The sequence below is a fragment of the Panulirus ornatus genome, chromosome 2, assembly GCF_036320965.1.
Source record: "Panulirus ornatus isolate Po-2019 chromosome 2, ASM3632096v1, whole genome shotgun sequence".
NCBI classification, from domain to species: domain Eukaryota; kingdom Metazoa; phylum Arthropoda; class Malacostraca; order Decapoda; family Palinuridae; genus Panulirus; species Panulirus ornatus.
This window is the reverse complement of record NC_092225.1, coordinates 102,318,383-102,336,470: the sequence shown is the minus strand read 5'-3', so window position 1 is coordinate 102,336,470 and position 18,088 is coordinate 102,318,383. Positions and strand designations below refer to the sequence as shown.

Genomic DNA, 18,088 nt, shown 5'->3' with positions numbered 1-18,088 from the left:
GGGAAGGATAACAATGAGGTAGACGACCTGCCACACGGTAAGGAGGGTCATGACTGCAATAACCATTGTCCCTATTAAGGTCATCTTTTCATAGAGAGAAGCCATTCGGTTAAAGCAGCCGTAATACTTGCCACCGACGCCGATGATATGAGTTGTCTCGTCGATGTCGCACTTTACGAATGGTGGGAACATCTGTGAGACGGGATCTGTGAAACCAACAATGTCACGCCTCCAGGGGTAGTTGAGGATGATGTCCAGCAAGCGGTTGCTTGCCAAGTAGTTGACGATGAAAATGGTTGCCAGATCGGATGCCAATGCCACAAGATGCAGGATGACGCTACGGATGTAGATCCTGTGGAAGGAGCCGATGTTGTCACAGAGAAACTGGGTCACGTGCTGTCTGTGTGAGTTGATGTCGTGTCGGTTTTCGTGAACGAGGAGGTCCTGGAAAAGGTTGCCGAGGGAAATGTATTCCATTGCCCGGATGAAAGCGAAGAGGAGGGAGATGATGAGCAGAATCCAGGGGAAAGCCTTGTACAGGATGCTGACCTCCTTCTGCCCTTCGGGTTGGCCAACTCCATAATGGTAACCCAAGCAGAAGGATTCGTACTGTGGGGGAAGGAGGTCTCCGGTTGATTGGTCCACGCAGAACAGGTCATTTGCGTTGATCCAGTCCCCTTCTGAGATGAAGAAGAAGACCATGAAGATGAAGGATCCCCAGAGATGTGCATGAAGTGCAACTGAGCTTCCGACGCGTCTCCTAGAATTGACGAGACCAACAAATCTTTGTTTGAGGCCTTTCAATCCCTCGGTGAATCTGGTCATGCGGGTGAGGTGAGTCATTGTGGTTTTGTTTTGGTACCTTCGTGGCTGATGGTACTCACTTTGCCTTATATCCCAGATGCTGGAAAGATAAGGTCAAAATAGTTAAGTTAGGTATAGTGGTGTTATTGAAGATAGGTATATGGCCACGAAGTTGTAGTGGAGTTATTGAAGATGTGACTATGAAGTTGTGGTGGAGTTACTGAAGTTGAGGATGTGGCCATGAAGTTAGTAGTGGTTACTGAAGCTGAAGGTTTGGCCACGAAATTGTAGTGGAGTTACTGAAGATGTGGCCATGAAGTTGTATTGGAGTTATTGAAGATGTGGCCATGAAGTTAGTGAAGTTACTGAAGTTGACGATGTGGCCATGAAGTTGTAGTGGAGTTACTGAAGTTGAGGATGTGGCCGTGAAGTTGTAGTGGAGTTACTAAAGTTGAGGATGTGGCCATGAAGTTGTAGTGGAGTTACTGAAGTTGAGGATGTGGCCATGAAGTTGTAGTGGAGTTACTAAAGTTGAGGATGTGGCCATGAAGTTGTAATGGAGTTACTGAAGTTGAGGATGTGGCCATGAAGTTGTAGTGGAGTTACTGAAGTTGAGGATGTGGCCATGAAGTTGTAGTGGAGTTACTAAAGTTGAGGATGTGGCCATGAAGTTGTAATGGAGTTACTGAAGTTGAGGATGTGGCCATGAAGTTGTAGTGGAGTTACTGAAGTTGAGGATGTGGCCATGAAGTTGTAGTGGAGTTACTGAAGTTGAGGATGTGGCCATGAAGTTGTAGTGGAGTTACTGAAGTTGAGGAGGGTACAGAGGAAAGGAGAGTTAGAATGTGGTGATAGTGAAGCTATAGGGAGGGAAAGTGAGTGCACAGGAAGGAGGATATGGCAAGGATAGTGAAGATTTGGAGAGGACCATGAGGATGATGTAAAGAGGAAAATGAAGGAGGAAAGTGATGACAAGTAGAGCATATTGAAGATGAGGGATGGGGAGGGGAGGTATCAGAGATGGAGGAAGGAATTCCTCGTAGGTAATGGGGAGGATAGGGATGATAGAGAAGATATGGGAAGATAGTGATGAGGTAGGTAGGGGAGGATCGTGAGGGTATGGCGAGGATAGTGAAGATATGATGAGGATACTGTGGACGTAGGGAAGATATGCTGATGACGTAATGAGAAATGTGAGGATAGAGGTAGAAGAGTGATGAGGTAGCATAGATAGTGAAGATATGGGGAGGGTAGTGAGGATTTAAGGGAGAAATTCAAGGAATGGGAGAGGAGATGGGGAGTTTGACTGCTCCTAGGCTTCCCCCCCCTCCCCCCATTTTCTCTTATTAATCTCGTATTATGGTGTTCTATCTCACCGTCTCTTGAAGAACTTCTGTTCACTGATCTTCGTCACTGAACGTTCAACATCGTAGAGGTCAACTTTGATCAACATCATCCCTCACTCCTCTCTCTTCCAATGTGGAGGAATGATTCTGGGTCGCCCTTGGCCTTCCACTGAGAATGCCTTGTTGAGTGATGGTGAAAAAGGTAGATGTTGCGAATGTTGATAGTGATGATAGTGTGGAGGGTATACATACTGTAGTGAACATGATGGATAGTGATACTCTGGAGGGAGGCATACTGTAGTGAACATGATTGATAGTGATACTCTGGAGGGAGGCATACTGTAGTGAACATGATGGATAGTGATACACTGGAGGGAGGCATTGTGTAGTGAACATGAAGGATGGTGATGCTCTGGAGGGAGGCATACTGTAGTGAACATGATGGATAGTGATACTCTGGAGGGAGTCATTGTGTAGTGAACATGACGGATAGTGATACACTGGAGGGAGGCATTGTGTAGTGAACATGATGGATAGTGATACACTGGAGGGAGGCATACTGTAGTGAACATGAAGGACGGCGATACACTGGAGGGAGTCATTGTGTAGTGAACATGACGGATAGTGACACTCTGGAAGGAGGCATTGTGCAGTGATGATGGATAGTGATACACTGGAGGGAGGCATTGTGTAGTGAACATGATGGATAGTGATACACTGGAGGGAGGCATTGTGTAGTGAACATGATGGATAGTGATACACTGGAGGGAGGCATTGTGTAGTGAACATGAAGGATGGTGATGCTCTGGAGGGAGGCATTGTGTAGTGAACATGATGGATAGTGATACACTGGAGGGAGGCATTGTGTAGTGAACATGATGGATAGTGATACACTGGAGGGAGGCATTGTGTAGTGAACATGATGGATAGTGATACACTGGAGGGAGGCATTGTGTAGTGAACATGATGGATAGTGACACTCTGGAGGGAGGCATTGTGTAGTGAACATGATGGATAGTGATACACTGGAGGGAGGCATTGTGTAGTGAACATGAAGGATGGTGATACTCTGGAGGGAGGCATTGTGTAGTGAACATGATTGATAGTGATACACTGGAGGGAGGCATTGTGTAGTGAACATGATGGATAGTGATACACTGGAGGGAGGCATTTTGTAGTGAACATGATGGGTACTGATACTCTGGAGGGAGCCATACTGTAGTGAACATGGTGGATAGTGATACACTGGAGGGAGGCATTGTGTAGTGAACATGAAGGATGGTGATACACTGGAGGGAGGCATTGTGTAGTGAACATGATGGATAGTGATACACTGGAGGGAGGCACTGTGTAGTGAACATGAAGGATGGTGATATTCTGGAGGGAGGCATTGTGTAGTGAACATGATGGATAGTGATAGACTGGAGGGAGGCATTGTGTAGTGAACATGATGGATAGTGATACACTGGAGGGAGGCATTGTGTAGTGAACATGATGGATAGTGATACACTGGAGGGAGCCATACTGTAGTGAACATGATGGATAGTGATACACTGGAGGGAGGCATTGTGTAGTGAACATGATGGATAGTGATACTCTGGAGGGAGCCATACTGTAGTGAACATGTAAGTTTGTGTTGACAGGAAGGAAATCAGGTCTTCTTCGTGAGTGATACTCAATGAAGATCGGGCGGCCTTTGTAGATGTATTACAAAAAAAAAAGAAAAAAGTGTACGTCCATCTGAGGTACTCTGGGCTAAATTCTTACGACACACTACGACACACTCTAGTGAACAGTGTTGACGAGGCTGGCCAGTGTGTCCCCACACGTCACACTGACAGGGGTTATTTGGGAGTCAGTCAACACCCATTCAACAACGTGTTCAAATAACAGATCAGCTCTTACGTGTTCAAACATCCTGATGAACAGTGAGTCCGTGGCAACATGCATCTAACTCTTTGTGACTCACAGTGAAATGATAATAACAAATAGCTAATGAAAAATTAATGGTAGTGTGCGTGAGTCTTACAAACATGATGGATAGTGATACACTGGAGGGAGGCATTGTGTAGTGAACATGATGGATGTTGATACACTGGAGGGAGGCATTGTGTAGTGAACATGATGGATGGTGACACTCTGGAGGGAGGCATTGTGTAGTGAACATGATGGATAGTGAGCGTATCAGTTCATGTTGTTACAACCTAGTGAGCACGTCGGTCCATTCCATGTTGTTACAACCTAGTGAGCACGTCGGTCCATTCCATGTTGTTACAACCTAGTGAGCACGTCGGTCCATTCCATGTTGTTACAACCTAGTGAGCATCTCGGTCCATTCCATGTTGTTACAACCTAGTGAGCATCTCGGTCCATTCCATGTTGTTACAACCTAGTGAGCACGTCGGTCCATTCCATGTTGTTACAACCTAGTGAGCACGTCGGTCCATTCCATGTTGTTACAACCTAGTGAGCATCTCGGTCCATTCCATGTTGTTACAACCTAGTGAGCATCTCGGTCCATTCCATGTTGTTACAACCTAGTGAGCACGTCGGTCCATGTTGCAACAACCTTGTGAGTTCATGTCTGCTTCCTCTACAGTTGTTGTTCCTAAATTTTGCCTCGGACAATTAGGCTGTTACGACTCACTCCCCCATGACGTACGTACGCACGTACATCGTGTCATCACGTACCCGCCCCTCCATGACGTACGTACGCACGTACATCGTGTCATCACGTACCCGCCCCTCCATGACGTACGTACGCGCGTACGTAAATCGTGTCATCACGCACCCACTCCTCCATGCCGACGCCTTTCCTGCGTGACGTCATACGTACAGTAGTAGTAAATGCTCTATTTCAGAGTGCGATGCTGACGCTGTATCTTATAATGTTCCAGCCTAACCATGGACAGTAGAGCACACACACACACACACACACACACACGCACGCACGCGCACACACACACACACACACACACACACACACGCACGCACGCACGCACACACACACACACACACACACACACACACACACACACACACACGCACACCACGAAACACTGGTTCTCAAAGATGCACACATTACTTATGCTGACCTGTGCTGTGCTGTGTCTGCCTTCTGCTGTGTTGTGTCTGCTTTGTGCTGTGTTGTGTCTACCCTGTGCTGTGCTGTGTCTGTGCTGTGTCTGACCTGTGCTGTGCTGTGTCTGCCTTGTGCTGTGTTGTGTCTGCCTTGTGCTGTGTTGTGTCTGCCTTGTGCTGTGTTGTGTCTACCCTGTGCTGTGCTGTGTCTGTGCTGTGTCTGACCTGTGCTGTGCTGTGTCTGCCTTGTGCTGTGTTGTGTCTGCCTTGTGCTGTGTTGTATCTGCCTTGTGCTGTGTTGTGTCTACCCTGTGCTGTGCTGTGTCCGTGCTCTGTCTGACCTGTGCTGTGCTGTGTCTACCTTGTGCTGTGTTGTGTCTGCCTTGTGCTGTGTTGTGTCTGCCTTGTGCTGTGTTGTGTCTACTCTGTGCTGTGCTGTGTCCGTGCTGTGTCTGACCTGTGCTGTGTCTACCTTGTCCTGTGTTGTGTCTGCCTTGTGCTGTGTTATGTCTACCCTGTGCTGTGCTGTGCTGTGCTGTGTCTTCCCAGTGCTGTGCCGTATCTGCCTTGTGCTGTGCTGGGTCAACTTTGTGCTGTGCTGTGCTGTGTCCTCCCAGTGCTGTGCCGTATCTGCCTTGTGCTGTGCTGTGTCTACCCTGTGCTGTGCTGTGCTGTGTCGTATCTGCCTTGTGCTGTGCTGGGTTTTCCCTGGGCTTTGCTGTGCTGTGCTGCCCTGCGTCTCACTGTCCCCCCCCTAGGCTGAGTCACTCAAGCTTTACCGTTTGTGTCGTAAAGCAAGTAACGTAAACTGACACAGTTTAAGCTTACGATAAACAAATGTAGGTTTGCGGCAGGGGTGTGTGATGTCTCCAAGGTTGTTTAATTTGTTTATGGATGGGGTTGTTAGGGAGGTGAATGCAAGAGTCTTGGAAAGAGGGGCAAGTATGAAGTCTGTTGGGGATGAGAGAGCTTGGGAAGTGAGTCAGTTGTTGTTCGCTGATGATACAGCGCTGGTGGCTGATTCATGTGAGAAACTGCAGAAGCTGGTGACTGAGTTTGGTAAAGTGTGTGAAAGAAGAAAGTTAAGAGTAAATGTGAATAAGAGCAAGGTTATTAGGTACAGTAGGGTTGAGGGTCAAGTCAATTGGGAGGTGAGTTTGAATGGAGAAAAACTGGAGGAAGTGAAGTGTTTTAGATATCTGGGAGTGGATCTGTCAGCGGATGGAACCATGGAAGCGGAAGTGGATCATAGGGTGGGGGAGGGGGCGAAAATTCTGGGAGCCTTGAAGAATGTGTGGAAGTCGAGAACATTATATCGGAAAGCAAAAATGGGTATGTTTGAAGGAATAGTGGTTCCAACAATGTTGTATGGTTGCGAGGCGTGGACTATGGATAGAGTTGTGCGCAGGAGGATGGATGTGCTGGAAATGAGATGTTTGAGGACAATGTGTGGTGTGAGGTGGTTTGATCGAGTAAGTAACGTAAGGGTAAGGGAGATGTGTGGAAATAAAAAGAGCGTGGTTGAGAGAGCAGAAGAGGGTGTTTTGAAATGGTTTGGTCACATGGAGAGAATGAGTGAGGAAAGATTGACCAAGAGGATATATGTGTCGGAGGTGGAGGGAACGAGGAGAAGTGGGAGACCAAATTGGAGGTGGAGAGATGGAGTGAAAAAGATTTTGTGTGATCGGGGCCTGAACATGCAGGAGGGTGAAAGGAGGGCAAGGAACAGAGTGAATTGGAGCGATGTGGTATACCGGGGTTGACGTGCTGTCAGTGGATTGAATCAAGGCATGTGAAGCGTCTGGGGCAAACCATGGAAAGCTGTGTAGGTATGTATATTTGCGTGTGTGGACGTATGTATATACATGTGTATGGGGGGGGGTTGGGGGTTGGGCCATTTCTTTCGTCTGTTTCCTTGCGCTACCTCGCAAACGCGGGAGACAGCGACAAAGTATAATAAAAAAATAAAATAATATATATATATATATATATATATATATATATATATATATATATATATATATATATATATATTTTTTTTTTTTTAACTATTCGCCATTTCCCGCGTTAGCGAGGTAGCGTTAAGAACAGAGGACTGGGCCTTTGTGGGAATATCCTCACCTGGCCCCCTTCTCTGTTCCTTCTTTTGGAAAATTGAAAAAAATAATAAGAAGGGAGGATTTCCAGCCCCCCGCTCCCTCCCCTTTTAGTCGCCTTCTACGACACGCAGGGAAAACGTGGGAAGTATTCTTTCTCCCCTATCCTCAGGGATATATATATATATATATATATATATATATATATATATATATATATATATATATATATATATATATACATATATACGGCCTCCGCCAAGCATGTAGCACAAGCAGTGCCGAGAAAAAAAATGACCACACGTTCAATAGAATCGTCTGAACTCCTGAACTGCGATTTCTACCTTCGTAACGATGGTCACGGACTAGGGTGAACAGCTTATCATCAGTAGATTATGGTTGACTTAACAGTAGAATTGCCCGGTGTGTGTGTGTGTGTGTGTGTGTGTGTGTGTGTGTGTTTGTACTATAGGATACTCCACGTTGATGTAGGTGTAGAAACACACACGCACACACACACACACACACACACACAATCGCGCGCGACTGCAGGTTAACTGGTTGTGTCCAGATCGGGAGGGCCTCCGTCTACCGACGCACACCTGCTACGTACAGATGTCACACACACACACACACACACACACACACACACCTGTCGAGACGAACCGGTATGTACTGGTGGCCGCTCTTCGTTGCGTTTACTGGCTACTCACGACCACTTGAAGTCACACGGGGGCGGGGGTGGGAACGCTTAGAATGACTTAGAGAAAGAGACACAAAAGCGTCAGGTGACCTTAGCGACGGCCTTAAAGCTTCGGGTGACCTTAGCGACGCTCGGAAAGATTCGGGTAACCTTAGCGACGGTCGGAAAGATTCGGGTGACCTTAGCGACGGTCGGAAAGCTTCGGGTGACCTTAGCGACGGTCGTAATGCGTCAGGTGACCTTAGCGACGACCGTAAAGCGTAGGTTGACCTTAGCGACGGCCGTAAAGCGTAGGTTGACCTTAGCGACTGTCGTAATGCGTCGGGTGACCTTAGCGACGGTCGGAAAGCGTCGGGTGACCTTAGCGACGGTCGGAAAGCGTCGGGTGACCTTAGCGACGGCCGTAAAACGTCGGTTGACCTTAGCGACGGCCGTAAAGATTCGGGTGACCTTAGCGACGGCCGGAAAGCTTCGGGTGACCTTAGCGACGGTCGTAATGCGTCGGGTGACCTTAGCGACGGTCGTAAGCGTCGGGTGACCTTAGCGACAGTCGTAAAGCGTCGCGTGACCTTAGCGACGACCATGATGCGTCGGGTGACCTTAGCGACGGTCGTAAGCGTCGGGTGACCTTAGCGACGACCGTAAAGCGTCGGGTGACCTTAGCGACGGCCGTAAAGCGTCGGGTGACCATAGCGACGGTCGTAAAGCGTCGGGTGACCTTAGCGACGATCGTAAAGCGTCGGATGACCTTAGCGACGACCGTAAAGCGTCGGATGACCTTAGCGACGACCGTAAAGCGTCGGATGACCTTAGCGACGATCGTAAAGCGTCGGATGACCTTAGCGACGATCGTAAAGCGTCGGGGTGACCTTAGCGACGACCGTAAAGCGTCGGATGACCTTAGCGACGACCGTAAAGCGTCGGATGACCTTAGCGACGATCGTAAAGCGTCGGGGTGACCTTAGCGACGGTTGGAAAGCGTCGGGTGACCTTAGCGACGGCCGTAAAGACTCGGGTGACCTTAGCGACGACCGTAGAGCATCGGGTGAACTTAGTGACGACCATAATGCGTCGGGTGACCTTAGCGACGACCGTAAAGCGTCGGGGTGACCTTAGCGACGGTTGGAAAGCGTCGGGGTGACCTTAGCGACGACCGTAGAGCGTCGGGTGAACTTAGTGACGACCATAATGCGTCGGGTGACCTTAGCGACGACCGTAAAGCGTCGGGGTGACCTTAGCGACGGTTGGAAAGCGTCGGGGTGACCTTAGCGACGACCGTAAAGCGTCGGGGTGACCTTAGCGACGACCGTAAAGCCTTTGGGTGACCTTATCGACGGTCGTAAACAGTAGGGTGACCTTAGCGACGGGTCGTAAAGGTGATGATGATGACTCTGGTGGTAATAGCTATATATCTATCCGTCTGTCTGATCATACACCTGCCTGGCTCTTGCGCCTGTTGCCACACCCTTAGGGGAGAGGAGGAGGGGCGATGCGTTGGCACCGTACCTCACTCGTCTACCAGCCATAACCGCCTACGCGGTCCATTACAGGGTAGGCCAGGAGCTGCTGAGGGGCGCGCGCGCCTGCCACCCGAGGTGAGTGAGACCGCTCGTCTGCTGGAGGGAAACATAGAAGCAGCATAGATATATAGAGGTCTGTGGTCTATAGCCGGAAACATCAAGGTTGTGCAGTGAAGATAGAAAACACACCGGTAGACACAGTTAGGAGGAAACGCCATTTGCATTTGTTTTATACATTAAATGATCTGAGACGGCAGGGGTATATGGATCCCTAATCGAGGTCGTATATATATATATATATATATATATATATATATATATATATATATATATATATATATATATATATGGATAGATAGATAGATAGATAGATAGAAAGACAGATGGATAAGAGAAAGGTTGGTGAGTGGTGGGATGAATAAATAAGATTATTAGTGAAAGAGAAGAGAGAGGCGTTTGGACGATTTTTGCAGGAAAATAGTGCGAATGACTGGGAGATGTATAAAAGAAAGAGGCAGTAGATCAAGAGAAAGGTGCAGGAGTTGAAAAAGAGGGCAAGTGAGAGTTGGAGTGAGAGAGTATCATTAAATTCTAAGGAGAATAAAAAGATGTTTTGGAAGGAGGTAAATATAGTGCGTAAGACAAGAGAACAAATGGGAACATCAGTGAAGGGGGCTAATGGGGAGGTAATAACAAGCAGTTGTGAAGTGAGGAGATGGATTGAGAATTTTGAAGTTTTTGAATGTCTTTGATGATAGAGTGGCAGATATAGGGTGTTTTGGTCGAGGTGGTGTGCGAAGTGAGAGGGTCAGGATTGTACAAAGGTTTGGTAAACAGAGAAGAGGTAGTGATAGCTTTGCGGAAGATGAAAGCCGACAAGGCGGCGGGTTTGGATGGTATTGCAGTGGAATTTATTAAAAAAGGGGGTGACTGTGTCGTTGACTGGTTGGTGAGTATATTCAATGCATGTATGGCTCATGGTGAAGTGCTTGAGGATTGGCGGAATGCATGCATAGTGCCATTGTACAAAGGCAAAGGGGATAAAGATGTGTTCAAATTACAGAGGTATAAGTTGTTGGGTATTCCTAGGAAATCAATTTGGAGGGTATTGATTGAGAGGGTAAAGGCATGTACAGAGCATCAGACTGGGGAAGAGCAGTGTGGTTTCAGAAGTGGTAGAGGATGTGTGGATCATGTGTTTGCTTTGAAGGATGTATATGAGAAATACTTAGAAGAGCAAATGGATTTGTATGTAGCATTTATGGATCTGGAGAAGGCATATGATAGAGTTGATAGAGATTCTCTGTGGAAGGTATTAAGAGTACGTGGTGTGGGAGGTAAGTTGCTAGAAGCAGTGGAAAGTTTTTATCGAGGATTTAAGGCATGTGTACGAGTAGGAAGAGAGAAAAGTGATTGGTTCCCAGTGAATGTCTGTTTGCGGCAGGGGTGCATGATGTCTTCATGGTTACTTAATTTGTTTATGGATGGGGTTGTTCGGGAGGTGAATGCAAGAGTTTTAGAAAGAGGGGCAAGTATGCAGTCTGTTGTGGATGAGAGAGCTTGGGAAGTGAGTCAGTTGTTGTTCACTGATGATATAGCGCTGGTGGCTGATTCGTGTGAGAAACTGCAGAAGCTGGTGACTGAGTTTGGTAAAGTGCGTGAAAGAAGAAAGTTAAGAGTAAATGTGAATAAGAGCAAGGTTATTAGGTACAGTAGGGTTGAGGGTCAAGTCAATTGGGAGGTAAGTTTGACTGGAGAAAAACTGGAGGAAGTGAAGTGTTTTAGATATCTGGGAGTGGATTTGGAACCATGGAAGCGGAAGTGAATCACAGGGTGGGCGAGGGGGCAAAAGTTTTAGGAGCGTTGAAAAATGTGTGGAAGTCGAGAACATTATCTCGGAAAGCAAAAATGGGTATGTTTGAAGAAATAGTGGTTCCAACAATGTTATATGGTTGCGACACGTGAGCTATAGATAGAGTTGTGCGGAGAAGGTTGCTGGAAATGAGATGTTTAAGGACAATATGTGGTGTGAGGTGGTTTGATCGAGTAAGTAATGAAAGGTTAAGAGAGATGTGTGGTAATAAAAAGAGTGTGGTTGAGAGAGCAGAAGAGGGTGTTTTGAAATGGTTTGGTCACATGGAGAGAATGAGTGAGGAAAGATTGACAAAGAGGATATCTGTGTCAGAGGTGGAGGGAACGAGAAGTGGGAGACCAAATTGGAAGTGGAAAGATGGAGTGAAAAAGATTTTGAGCGATCGGAGCCTGAACATGCAGAAGGGTGGAAGGCGTGCAAGGAATAGAGTGAATTGGAACGATGTGGTATACCGGAGTCGACGCGCTGTCATTGGATTGAACTAGGGCATGTGAAGCGTCTTCGGTAAACCATGGAAAGTTTTGTGGGGCCTGGTTTCGGTGCATTATACATGATAGCTAGAGACTAAGTGTGAACGAATGAGGCCTTTTTTGTCTTTTCCAAGCGCTACTTCGCGCGCTTGCGGGAGGAGGGGGTTGTCATTTCATGTGTGGCGGGGTGGCGACGGGAATGAATAAAGACAGCAAGTATGAATAATGTATATGTGTACATATGTATATGTCTGTGTATGTAATATATATGTATACGTTGAAATGTATAGGTATGTACAGCCCAGTTGAAGTTGTACTGAGCCTCGCTAGACTCAAAAGACTCCTCTGAGGAATCCGTGCGTGTGTGGACGTATGTATATACATGTGTATGGGGGGGGGTTGGGCCATTTCTTTCGTCTGTTTCCTTGCGCTACCTCGCAAACGCGGGAGACAGCGACAAAGTATAATATATATATATATATATATATATATATATATATATATATATATATATATATATATATATATATATTTTTTTTTTTTTTTTTTTTGCTTTGTCGCTGTCTCCCGCGTTTGCGAGGTAGCGCAAGGAAACAGACGAAAGAAATGGCCCAATCCACCCCCATACACATGTATATACATACGTCCACACACGCAAAATATACATACCTACACAGCTTTCCATGGTTTACCCCAGACGCTTCACATGCCCCGATTCAATCCACTGACGGCACGTCAACCCCGGTATACCACATCGCCCCAATTCACTCTATTCCTTGCCCTCCTTTCACCCTCCTGCATGTTCAGGCCCCGATCACACAAAATCTTTTTCACTCCATCTTTCCACCTCCAATTTGGTCTTCCTCTTCTCCTCGTTCCCTCCACCTCCGACACATATATCCTCTTGGTCAACCTTTCCTCACTCATTCTCTCCATGTGCCCAAACCATTTCAAAACACCCTCTTCTGCTCTCTCAACCACGCTCTTTTTATTTCCACACATCTCTCTTACCCTTATATTACTTACTCGATCAAACCACCTCACACCACACATTGTCCTCAAACATCTCATTTCCAGCACATCCATCCTCCTGCGCACCACTCTATCCATAGCCCACGCCTCGCAACCATACAACATTGTTGGAACCACTATTCCTTCAAACATACCCATTTTTGCTTTCCGAGATAATGTTCTCGACTTCCACACGTTCTTCAAGGCTCCCAGAATTTTCGCCCCCTCCCCCACCCTATGATCCACTTCCGCTTCCATGGTTCCATCCGCTGCCAGATCCACTCCCAGATATCTAAAACACTTTACTTCCTCCAGTTTTTCTCCATTCAAACTCACCTCCCAATTGACTTGACCCTCAACCCTACTGTACCTAATAACCTTGCTCTTATTCACATTTACTCTTAACTTTCTTCTTTCACACACTTTACCAAACTCAGTCACCAGCTTCTGCAGTTTCTCACTTGAATCAGCCAGCAGCGCTGTATCATCAGCTGGGTTGCCTGTGGACCGACTGCCAACGACTAGGATTTGAACGCATGCTCTCTCGATCCTAGCCGGCCCGTGAATTCATCCCGGTCAGGAACGCTATATTGTGTGTATTCCATAAGAAAAGCTGTCGTTCACATCATGCAAGGACTGTATCATTATTATCGACCATTGGTGTTAGCGGTTGAGGAAATCGTGCTTGTGTAGCGTGAAACGCTAACTATGATGCGATTTGTGGTAGGGAGGGAGACCCGTGCATCAGACGGTCTCATCACCTACCAGTGAATGACAAGATTAGTTGGTCGCCCTCACACCAGCCTAGCTACCCTAGCCCCTAGTCCAGTGCTGTTGCCTGGGTTTGGGGTGCTGGTGGCCATCATGTTGTCTGAGGTTTGGGTTCTGGTGGGATTGATCTGTGGCCATCATGTTGTCTGTGTTGCCTTGGGTTTGGGTGCTGGTGGGGTTGATCTGTGGCCACATCACGTTGCCTGGGGTTTGGATGCTGGTGGGGTTGATCTGTGGCCACATCACGTTGCCTGGGGTTTGGGTGCTGGTGGGGTTGATCTGTGGCCACATCACGTTGCCTGGGGTTTGGATGCTGGTGGGATTGATCTGTGGCCACATCATATTGTCCGGGGTTGGGGTGGTGGTGGCCTCATCTTCCACATCTGCTCTGAGAGGTTTTCGATGATGGTAAAACGAAACATTTCTGGAAATCTTGATCCAGCTACTAACCCATATTGGTGACTGGCCAGCAGTGATACAAGGATAACGTCACAAAACACGTCACATGATTCCCATATATATATATATATATATATATATATATATATATATATATATATATATATATATATATATATATATATATATATATATATAAAAGAAAAACACTGTAGCCCTGAAGCTCTTCTTCGCATCGTCATCTATGATTACGTTACTTATTATTACGACACTAATGGCTTCCTCTGCCGACCCTGAAACCCTGCTTCGAAATCTCGTTCTTTTTTTTGCACTTCGAAGCCTCGGTCGTTTTGGGATTCGAAGCTTGAGTCGTTCTTTTTTGGTGATTCAATGACCTTTACTCCCCCCCCCCCTCCCCCCCCCCCGCCTGTTACACCGTCCCCCTTTCCCACCACCCCCACCCCCTTGTACAGTCCTCCCATCCCCTCCCCCCGACCCCCAGGTGTTACACAACCCCTTGCCTCCCCTTCCATGAGCCTCCCCTCCTCCCGTGAGGCCTTCCCCTCTCCTCCCCAGACACCCCTCACCCCACACTCACTGTATGGCGCTGCCGAGATCATATGGATCTGCTGCAAGACAGAAGGGGCTTTGCAGAGACACCACTGCTTCTACTGCAGAAGGCGAGGCCGAGATGTTTTCGGGCGGGGATGTGCTTGATGTGTATGTAGTTAGGGTCCTGCGACCACGCTGGTGACAAAGGGCGTCTCGCAAGGGCTGCGCAGGAGCGCTCGCACCTGCGCCGCTCATGGCGGGGTGTGGTGTGCACTGTGCGTGCTACGCGTAAGGAAGAGCGTAAGGAAAGATGGAAGGTAACGTGTGGCTAGGACGTGAAATGTGGGGATGGGAGCGAGTCGGGCTACGTGGCGATCCTAGGGAGTGAGGGTGGATGTGGTGGAACACTGCGGTGTGGAGTCCTAGGGAGTGAGGGTGGATGTGGTGGAACACTGCGGTGTGGAGTCCTAAGGAGTGAGGGTGGATGTGGTGGAACACTGCGGTGTGGAGTCCTAGGGAGTGAGGGTGGATGTGGTGGAACACTGCGGTGTGGAGTCCTAGGGAGTGAGGGTGGATGTGGTGGAACACTGCGGTGTGGAGTCCTAGGGAGTGAGGGTGGATGTGGTGGAACACTGCGGTGTGGAGTCCTAGGGAGTGAGGGTGGATGTGGTGGAACACTGCGGTGTGGAGTGACTACATTACACCTCATGGGACACCAGGCCTTGCCACACCAGTGTTGCCAGCACGGGGAAGATCCCAGGTGGACCGTGGCTCTTCGGTGAGAAGGATCCTCTCAAAGAGCGATGCAGGAGGGGCGTCGCTGCCTGCCTTACGACGGCTTTTTAGAGTCGAGCGGCGTTGCTGTGGCGTAGGGAAGCGAGAGAGAGAGAGAGAGAGAGAGAGAGAGAGAGAGAGAGAGAGAGAGAGAGAGAGAGAGAGTAACGGGGCAGGTGTGGCGGGCGACTGATGACGACACAGGTGAAGTTGATCACCTCTTGGAGAAATGATTCTGAAGTGTGCTGATTGTGAGAGCACCCAAGTGACTGACCACATTGTACGAGACGATATCTCTGCTTTAGCGAGGCATTCCCTTCGCTGTGCTTTCATTACATGTAAAAGAAAGAAAGAAAGAAAAAATGCTTTAATCTAAAGTTTCTTACTTATTCTATCCCCAGGAAGTTTTAAACACGCAACCACCAAGATGAGGACTTCCCTACAAGCCTTGAAAAGGTCTCTCCCTACAGCAATCACAGCACTCATGACCCTCTTGTTCTACATCATGTAAGTTTCCTAGGCGGGGGACTTGTTAAAAAAACCACTGCTACAGATAAAACAGCAAAAAACAAACAAACAAACAAAAACGGTCAACATACGTTATCAGCAGCAAACAACAATATATATATTCGCACAGTTATACCACATGTGATGCTGTACGTTGCAACATAAACCCTGCCATGTCTTCAAAGAAGTGAACACCTGATCATAATAGATTTATGCCACATATATTTCTTCCCCTCACGGAGCAATACTTGATCACAACACGCCACCGCCCAGCCTGTCGAACCTTGGCACACGCAACCACGACGATACACAACCATAACATTTTAACAATATTTTGCAGAGCCAGACTACAACATACAACCACAGCACTCAAGATTGATCATCATATCACCTCACCAATATGTTCTGTCATCCTATAGCACATAATCTTAGCATGTCTGTATAGTCAGGAGTATCAGTAACTGTGGCATTATTCGCTCACAACCCCTCCCCCTCTCCCCCCATACAAGTTGTTGATATCAGAAATTTGTGGTACAAAAATCTTCAGTGAAATGGCTAAACGCCAGTCAAGCAGTGTTAAACGTCAAAGATGTCCTCATTATTCTGGCATCTACCCCTAGTGGTTTGGATTCTTTGGCTTGTTAACTACTTTAGTATCCCATAAGAATCACCGATTACCTGTTACCATTACTTGTTACAATACCTGTTACCAATACCAGTATGAGACGATGGGAAAAATGAGGCAAAGATATGAAACTTGAAGGTAAAAATGGTTAAAGTCTTTGGCAGTGTAGTCTTGTTAGATTTAATAGTATAAATATATCAAATTTAACGACAGAAGTACATTAAGATTCAAGGTATGCATATATCAGGTTTATTAGATTTTACATAATGATACTGACACATAACATCATCATGAATTTGTTTATGTATATATGTACAGATTTGTGGAGCAGCCGAACGTTCTTAGAAAGACTTCTTCAGAGATGAACGATGCACTATCTGGTAAGTTTGTATTTGGAATATCATGTTTTCCTTTGTAGATTATTTTCTATTAACTTTACTTTAAGACTGTAAGTGTATAGCTCGGATTGTAAGTAAATGATATTCAACCTAGTATATATAGAAAGTGTATAGCACGGATTCTAGGTAAATGACATTCAACCTAGTATATATTGAAGTGCATAGCACGGATTCTAGGTAAATGATATTCAGCCTAGTATATATTCAACAAAATACATACAATTCATATTTGCATCTCGCTGAGAAGAAAAAGAAAATGCTGTTGATCTTACCTAGTTTTCATCAGCTAGTTCTTAAATCTCATTTTTTTTTTCAGTCGCTAAAAAAGGTGATGCGGTTGCCGACGTGGTGTGCTACCCGAGGTGTTTCATCCAACCAGTGTTCAGCGCGAAGGAATACCACGACTACTTCACCAAGATGGAGGGCACCTGCTCCAGATGGGTCAGTAGACTAGGGGACACTGCTACCACGTCCACCACAGACAGTGGTGCATGGTGTTCCACCCCAGAGCCTTGGATGGTGTGTGTGTGTGTGTCGAGGTGTTAAACCTTTGAAAAGTATGTTTTGGTCTTACTAAAAATTGGCGAAGTGTGGAGTTTCGGTCCGTTACGGGGTACTAGGGAAATCTATATAAGCGACAGGATCCTCACATGTTGTGTTGATTGCTTATAATAACACATAACACAGGGTGGCCGGGGTACATTGTACATGTGACAAACTCTCATTGTGGATCTAATAACAGCAGAACTAGCTAAGCTAACACACACTTGCTGCCGGTCATACAGCAGTGAGCCAGTCGAGCACGTCAGAACCACATATGCAAAAACAAAACACGAGAACTCTGCTCGTTGCATATACCAACCCCCCCCCCCCCTACGTGGTTGCATTACTAGATGGTGTCATTACTTGCAAGTCCAGCAAAAAAGAAAAAAAAAATGTGACGCTGTAGCCTCGTATGACACCCACGGGCGGGCGTTTGGTCAACGTTCCGCCGCGCGTGTGAGTAACGAGGATGAGGCTCACACTCGTTAAACAAATTTCAAATACTTTTGTAAGTCGGTGGTTGATAGAGGGTTTCAGGTTTGTTCTTCTTGAAGCCTCGGCGAAAGAAAAGAAAAAAAAAAAGTGGTGATAAAAGAGAAAAATCTTGATGATTTG

The 18,088-nt window shown here is 46.9% G+C and overlaps 1 protein-coding gene across 4 annotated transcripts in view; it reads left to right on the top strand.

Moving 5' to 3' along the window:
- Positions 1–18,088, top strand: part of LOC139759017 (uncharacterized) — a 45,990-nt gene that overhangs the window by 12,811 nt on the left and 15,091 nt on the right. The window contains exons 1-4 of one of the 4 annotated variants that reach the window (XM_071680928.1): positions 8,069–8,115; positions 15,802–15,907; positions 16,851–16,912; positions 17,247–17,371. In XM_071680928.1, the coding sequence (XP_071537029.1) occupies positions 15,828–15,907; positions 16,851–16,912; positions 17,247–17,371 (267 nt within the window). In that variant the 5' untranslated portion in view covers positions 8,069–8,115; positions 15,802–15,827. Of the gene's footprint in view, positions 1–8,068; positions 8,116–9,472; positions 9,626–9,664; positions 9,684–15,801; positions 15,908–16,850; positions 16,913–17,246; positions 17,372–18,088 lie in introns of those variants that run through there. The other 3 variants (XM_071680910.1, XM_071680936.1, XM_071680918.1) reach the window with 3 other exon arrangements.